At 30.4% G+C, this 7,782-nt stretch overlaps 1 protein-coding gene across 2 annotated transcripts in view; it reads left to right on the top strand.

Moving 5' to 3' along the window:
• LOC107439409 (organic cation transporter protein-like) overlaps positions 1-7,132 on the top strand; it is a 52,137-nt gene extending 45,005 nt beyond the window's left edge. For both annotated transcript variants that reach the window (XM_016051997.3, XM_071185075.1), the window contains exons 12-13: positions 4,148-4,281; positions 4,736-7,132. In XM_016051997.3, coding sequence (XP_015907483.2) covers positions 4,148-4,281; positions 4,736-5,060 — 459 coding nt within the window. In that variant the 3' untranslated portion in view covers positions 5,061-7,132. The remainder of the gene's footprint in view (positions 1-4,147; positions 4,282-4,735) is intronic.
• The last annotated feature ends 650 nt before the right edge of the window (positions 7,133-7,782 follow it).

Genomic DNA, 7,782 nt, shown 5'->3' on the forward strand with positions numbered 1-7,782 from the left:
AATCTACCACTATATCCAAAAAATTCGTAGGCTTATATAATTCACCACTTCATGGTTTGAAGTCATGCTAGACCTTTTAAAAAGCAATAAAAAATTGTCAAATAATTGCAAAATTTAGTGTGCAGTAATTTACCGTTTTTTCTATAATTTTGGCGTGTCCGGAGCAGTTGGCATCTCTGATAGTACGCCAGGTCAGAAAATGTTAAATACTGTTATAAGAACAATTTATTTTTGCCTTATTTGGGGGTAATGAATTTACTTTTATTAGCATCTACTTTTTTTATTGCAGCAACATAAATAATCTGAAATTTCTTTCAAGTAAATATATATTTGACTTGCTAATAAGTAATGGTAATTAAGACTAATTTATTTCTTCTGAATATGAGGGAAAAAATTAAATATTTTTACGATCGTATTTTGCATTTTTGAGATAAGAAGCTCCCCTGGAATACAAATTTTATTCAGTGAAGCCAATGTGATCCATTTTGAAAAAAATTTCTAGTGGTAACGAAATTTAAGTTATTTTTCGTTTGATATTTTTCACTTCATGTAATTTTTCCACCACTGCATATCAAATATTCAAGGTAGTATATCAAACGCAACTTTATTTAAGGGCGTAATTATCCTTATTCTACAAATTATTTAAACTTTTACAAGAAGTTGGGCAGTTTGCCCCTCTGCTTATTGTTCGTTTCTTTAACACGTTCAATGCCATGGGGGTCACCGGTGACCGGCAATGAGTTTGTTCGTAGCTCCACGGGGGTCACCGGTGACCGGCGAAGCCAAGATTATTAGAAACACATAATTAGAGTAAATTTGTAATTTTTTTAATATTATTATCGTTACTAAAATGGTTTGAAGAAAGAAATGCAATATAGAACATACAAAAATAGTTTTATTTACATACACAGAGACGTCAACTTGCTCCGGACAGCGAATAAATATTTTCAAGTGGTAGTTTATTAATTGTGAGTCTTAGTTTAATAAGTTCAATTTAGTAGATTGTTATCCACCACTATTTCTATACAATTCGTAGGCTTATATAATTCACCACTTTCACCCAGGAATAAATTAGTGTGGCTACCATAATGTTGCTAAACTTTAAATTTCATGATTAATGGGATAGGGGCAGCTGTGCGGCCCAGTTTTATTAAATAAAGCAAGCAAGCTTTTAATAAATTAGCAAAATCTGTCTAATATTTGCAAATTTAGTATGTAGTTATTTACCGTTGGACCAAGCAATGTAAAATTAGGGTGGCATTCAACGTGTTAATTCTAATGAATTTGGATTCTGTCTTCCAGAAACAGGGAAAAAAAATCAGTTATTGTTAGCTAAATATTCTCATGGCTACTTAAAATTGTTTTAAACTTAGCTTTCAGTTGAACATAATAAAATCAATTCTAAAGTTTTTTTTTTTTTTTTTTTTTTTTTTTTTTTTTTTTGCTCTTGGGTGATACCCTTAAATTTAAAATATTTTTAGAATGAACGAACAATCTTTCCTAAATCATGTTACCGCTTAAATTTTTTTCTACATTTTAGTAGCTTGACGACGTGAAAGAAGTTTGAATCAATAATATAAAAAAAAATTCCTGAAAATCACGAGAAGTTGACAGTTACAAAAATATATTGTTTGGAAAAAACTACATTCAGAAACATATATTTTTTTTTCTGTTGATTTCGCTGCTTTCAAACCTGACCTCGGTTTCTATCAACAAGGTTCAGTTTTTAACACGTTCACGCCGGGGTGATCCACCGGTGGGTCACGCTAGATCATTGTTTCTCAACGGGGGCGATACCGCCCCCCCGGGGGGCCGTTGGAGTATGCTGAGGGGCGGTGAGCTTGTTTTGGGCAGTAGGGGGGCGGTGAACTTGTTTTGGGCGTTAGGGGGCGCTGACCATGTTTTGTCATTCAAATNTCATCTTGGCAGCGAACCGGAGTAAAAACTGGTAACAATAAATTTTATTTTTTAGTTTTTTTCCTGGAATAATAAAAATCCATAACTACCAATTGTTTTTAACGGATGCAATTTTTATATTGAATTGCTTCGTCGCCTTGATAAATTTCCTTACAGTGAATTGCTATTGTTGGGAATAGATTAACTCCTCCCGAATATTATCTAATATTGAAATAAATCTTCTACCAGTATTTTCTCTTTTCCCGTACCAGTATTTTCACTTTTCCCGGCGTGAACGTGTTAAGCAATTTAATAATAAATTGGGGTTTTGCCATGGTTTTTAAAAATCCACTCGAGTGAATACGAAGTGTCACCACTTATCTTATCAGTAGGGAGTGGTAGAAAGAAGACCGTTATACATTTTAGTTTATGATAGGATACATAAGGATTATATGTTGTTTTTTTTGTCTCAAGTGTAATTTTCAAAGGAGGAGACAAGTGTATAATTATGTATTTACAAATACGTTTTTTTTTAAAATAAATTTGTACATTCCGAGAAAACAATAAACTAAACAAAAATATAATTTTTAATTAGTACTGGCATAAATGCAACGAAGTCCCCCCTCCCAATGTGATCATTATTTCGTATTATTTTGTTTTGACGATGATTATTTTCGTATTAAGGGTTTCGTATTCGTATTATTTTGTTTTGATAAAGCATATTCAGCATATCAGCAATTTTGGAGATGCTAATTTGATCCGCTTTGTGGAAATTCTTTTTCCAGTGGTAGCAAAATTTATATTTTAGTATATGGTTATTGCTTAGAAAATGCAAACCCATTTTGGAAAGTCCTGGATACGAATTATTAAATCGCATAACAACTATATCTGGTAGAGAGAAACCGAATGCAGATTTGAAATCAGCAATACGAAAATATTTATGATTCGTTCAAAATCTAGAAAAGTTTTTAACTAGGTTGCAAAATTGAGAAAAATGTGTACCATTAAAGCTATTCTTTGTGGAAATTCCTTTTCCAGTGGTAGCAAAATTTGTATTTTAGTATATGGTTATTGCTTAGAAAATGCAAACTCAATTTGGAAAATCGTGAATACGAATTATTAAATCGTATAACAACTGTATCTTGTAGAGAAAAACCGAATGCAGATTTGAAATCAGCGATACGAAAATATTTATGATCCATTCAAAACCTCGAAATTTTTTTTAACTGGGTTGCAAAATTGAGAAAAATGTGTACCATTTAAGCTATTCTAAGGATCCAAAAATATTTCAAACTTAAAGTAATCAAACCGATACAAAATAAATAAATAAAAATTAGAAATTACTTAATATAATGTTCAAACAATTTAAGGAGTAGAAAGATATTAACTGTGCATCTGTCACTCAATTCATACCCTTTTTGAATCCGACGAGAAATAGAAAAACATTCTTAAAAGGTCACTTTTAGACGATTTTCTTAAGTTAGAGTCAATTATCATGAACCGTTAAAAAAGCTCAGAAAGGTAATCAAATGAAAGTATCATAATAAACATTATAGATGAGTCATCCTGTAGCACTGCAGCCTTTTATCGTACAAAATCAATTCAACGAAGGAATTTTTTCAGAAATTCTATCAGAATAACAAAACACCTTCAATATAGTCTAGTCCTCACGTAAATTCCACATCTTCGATGAGCTCAAACAAAATATATGTGTGGACATCGGTTTTAAAGCAACTGCGAAGTCAAAGAGTGGGAGGGAAACTGGTACAAGCAGCTGTCAATCATTTTATGAGTATGGCTTTAGGCCAATAGCTACTGTCTACTGAGTGGACCGTAGTAAAGTGTTTACCAATGTAGAAAATCTCAAACAAATTTCACTCTAATAGTTCCGTTAAACAACAAATCTTTTTAAAAACTAATTCATGTTCCAAAATTATGGATTAGCTTGAGAAGTTGCATTTTATAAATTAGTTAGGTTTAAAATCATCGAATTTGGAATAAAAGTCACGAAAACTTTCGCGACCGATCGACAGTTTGGTCAAAATAAGATAATTGACTAAATTGATTGCAATACTTTTTAGTTTCATTGATTAAAATTGTGTGAAATAGTTTGTTATTTATTCACTTACCTTTCGCATGTTTTGAAATGTTGTTCAGTTAATGAGATATTTTTTAAAATTTTTGATATAAATGTGTCTGAATCATTACTTCAAAGTGAATTTTTCCTTAATATTTGTATTTTGATATTTAGGGAAATGCAACCCACCCAGTTGTGCCCCAAATTATATTTGGAGTTCTTGCCTTCATAGCAGGGCTTTTAGTTCTTTTATTGCCCGAGACAAACAACTGTGCAGTGCCAGATACTGTTGCTGAAGCAGCTGCAAGGTACAGTATCATTTATATTTTTACTCAAATGTTCCTTATTAATCCACTAATGAAATAAAAGTGTAAAACGATAGAAATTGAAAAAGGCACGAAGTCGAGCTTTTTACAGTAGAACAGTTTAAGTAGTTGCAGGCTGCTTAAAGTGGTCACCCACCCGCTGACTGATCGCAGCCAGTGATGTTTGACTTGGGTGTTCTACTGGGAACTGTGTCTTTACGATCAGTCCACTGCGGGACCACAGTGTTTTAACTACTGTGCAATCACGCCACACGAACATTTATTTATTTACTATTAAAAAAATTACACCTCACTATTATAATTAAAAAGAATGTTAGTTGTAGAACCATTTATAAGTAAAGATTTAATGACGTAAAAAAAAAACCAATTGTAATATATTCCAATTAAAGATTACAAATTTTAAATTATTCAAAACAATTATTAAATTTATTTTCAGGAGAAAGAAACCTAAAACAGCCAAGATTCAAAACGGCAATCACGTCACAGTTACACTTTCAACAGAAGAAGATGTAAGTGACATACAAGAAGACGGCCCCACAATTATCCAACCATCTCCAAAGTTACAAGAGAATGGAAAGAAACTAGATGTGTTACCGGAGGAGGAAGGACATGATGCGGAACCTTCAGCTGTCCCGGACATTACAGATAATGAGGATGTGCCAAGTTCCGCAGCTGTCACAGAAAGCAATGTCGATGAGAATGTTGTTGCTGTCGACGATACAAATGTTTCTGAAAACGAGAATGAGAAAACAAATCTGTGACGAACTATTTCTTTAGCCATTTTGCATCAGATATTATTGAAAAGAGCTGTGATTTTCGATCTTACTGTAAAAGAAGAAATTGTTGAATTTTGTAAATATTTTTGGATGGTTCCAGCCATTGTTCTTGTTTTATTTGTTTTGTGAATCATAATGGGAAATGTGAGTCAGAAGCTGGCAAGTTTCTATTTTAGGAATTTCTGTACTGGATTTTCCGAACGGAATTAATTTAATCGCTTTTATTGTCACTGCGGAATACTAGCACAGTTTTGTATGGTGTAATGTTTTTGATTATGGAAAATACTTTTTAAACTTTATAAAGTTAAACAGCTGTTTTAGTTTTAAAGTTTGTATGAAACGTTTTGTATCTATTGATTTCAAGCTCAACGAACATTGTGGATAAACCAAGAAACCATGATATTAACTGTCATAAGCCATGCACATTCAATTTTTTCTCTATTTATGTACTTACAACTCGAGTACTATGTGTAAATAAGCAGTATCGATGAGATTAACTATAGTAATACTTTTTAAGCATTCAATTTTCGTTTGTTTTCGATGCATATAGAAATTTATTCGTAATTGATTTTTAATGTAGCAATTAATTTTTTAAAATTTAATATACATATTAAGAATACTCATTTCATTATTTGATAATTATCATCTCATTTTTATTCACTTATAAGCTAAAGAAATATGCAACGCCTTAAATTATGAATTATTTTTTTAAATCTCAAATCGTATGAATTTATGAGGCGATGGTTACAAAAGCTTTTCTTTTTATTTGTTTGAAAGTAAATATGTAAGTTATCTACAATTCTAGAAAACTGAAAAGATGTTAGTTGAATTAAAACAAAAGCTTAAGTAATAACTTGAGGAAGTAATTTTATTACTTCAACTGTTAAAATCGGAAAAATTACACTTATGTATGTATGGACGTTATCACCAATCTTATTCAAGACTAAGATTTGAAAGGACTTAAACATAGGATTTATCATTCTAATTAACATTGAATTGATAATACTAATTGATATCATAATTGATATTGATAATGCTATTTGATATTGAAACATGGAATGTACTGTCTATGATATAAATTCTACAATTATAGCGGAATTTGTATATTTTTAGGAATTATAGCAAAGGCCAGTGGTAGCAAATGTAATGTTTTAAATTAGATCAAAAAGAAATATTCCATAATCACTAACAGACATATTAAGGGTCAGAGAATCAAATAGTGATGTTGAGTTCAGAAAAAAGTTTTATGATAATACTTTGTTCTAAAAACTTCTGTTTTGGTTCTCTACTGAAAAAGATAATTTTCAAATGTTTGAGGGTAAGGTCATTTCCTAATGTACTGTCTGATAAAAATTTTCAATCGGAATTTGCTGTTCGGGAAAAATCATTTTGACCATAAATAAAATAAAACTGACAATCATAAGATTATGTGTTAATATTTTAGCAAAATGTAAACTTGCTAAATGCCCACAATTGTTATTCAGCTATCACTTTCTTACCACTTGGAAAAATAATCCTCAAAAAATTGTAGGTAAGTAATTGTAGGTAGGTAATTGTGATTGTAGGAAAACCTAATAATTAAATCCAAGAAGTATATGGTTGTTCAAGAAATTCGCAGATCGTCGAGGTTTTATATAGAAATTATCTGGCAATTTTTTCACTAATTATGGTGAAATTGTATCATACGATAGTACATTGAAATATGATATATCTATATTGGTGGTGATTAATCGATTTTAAATTAATGAGGAAAGAAACTATATTGATAATTAAATGCATATTAATATTATAACGATGAATGAAAATTATGTATATATTTTCATGAAATTATGCTGATATTGTTTAGAAACTATAGAAATGTTTTATTATTGCCAGTCTTTAACAAATTTGCTGTTAAATATAACACAGTATATTTTTCATTGTCCAGATTTTTATACATATTTTTATTATGGATAAAGTATTTTCGCATTAAAAATATTTTTATTGTCATATTTTATAAAAATGTATGCTTTCATAATTTTGTATATGAAATATCTAATAAATAATTACAAATTTGAGGTTATTTTGTATTCCTAAACCTTTGCACTTCTAATACTTTCAAATATTGTTTGATTAACACGTTCACGCTGGGGTGACCCACCGGTGGGTCACGCTAGATTGTCTCATCTTCGCAGCTCACCGGAGTAAAAACTGGTAACAATAAATTTCATTTTTTAGTTTTTATCCGGGAATAATTAAAATCCATAACTACCAATTGTTTTTAACGGATGCAATTTTTATATTGAATTGCTTCTTCGCCGTGATAAATTTCCTTACAGTGAATTGTTATTGTTGAGAATAGATTAACTCTTCCCGAATATTATCTAATATTGAAATAGTTCTTCTACCAGTATTTTTTCTTTTCCCGGCGTGAACGTGTTAAATACTCAATCATTTAATACGCACAATACAGTATTTTTTAAATTATTGTGGTAACTAATTATTAAGTTATAAATTTTTTTATTTTTGAAGTGGTAATTGTTGACGGCACCTCAGAATTTACTTCGGAGAACAAAAGATTAAATTTAACATTCATAACTTTGTTTTATTTTCCAAGTATTTAAAGGATTTAAAACAATTTTTAAAAAACAGGAAAATCGCCAATATCTACTTTTAGTTAATGTTTGTTTTTAATCTTAAAACGTCACCGATTTTACCCTTTTCTGCA

The sequence above is a fragment of the Parasteatoda tepidariorum genome, chromosome 9 (genome assembly GCF_043381705.1).
Source record: "Parasteatoda tepidariorum isolate YZ-2023 chromosome 9, CAS_Ptep_4.0, whole genome shotgun sequence".
Lineage (NCBI taxonomy): Eukaryota > Metazoa > Arthropoda > Arachnida > Araneae > Theridiidae > Parasteatoda > Parasteatoda tepidariorum.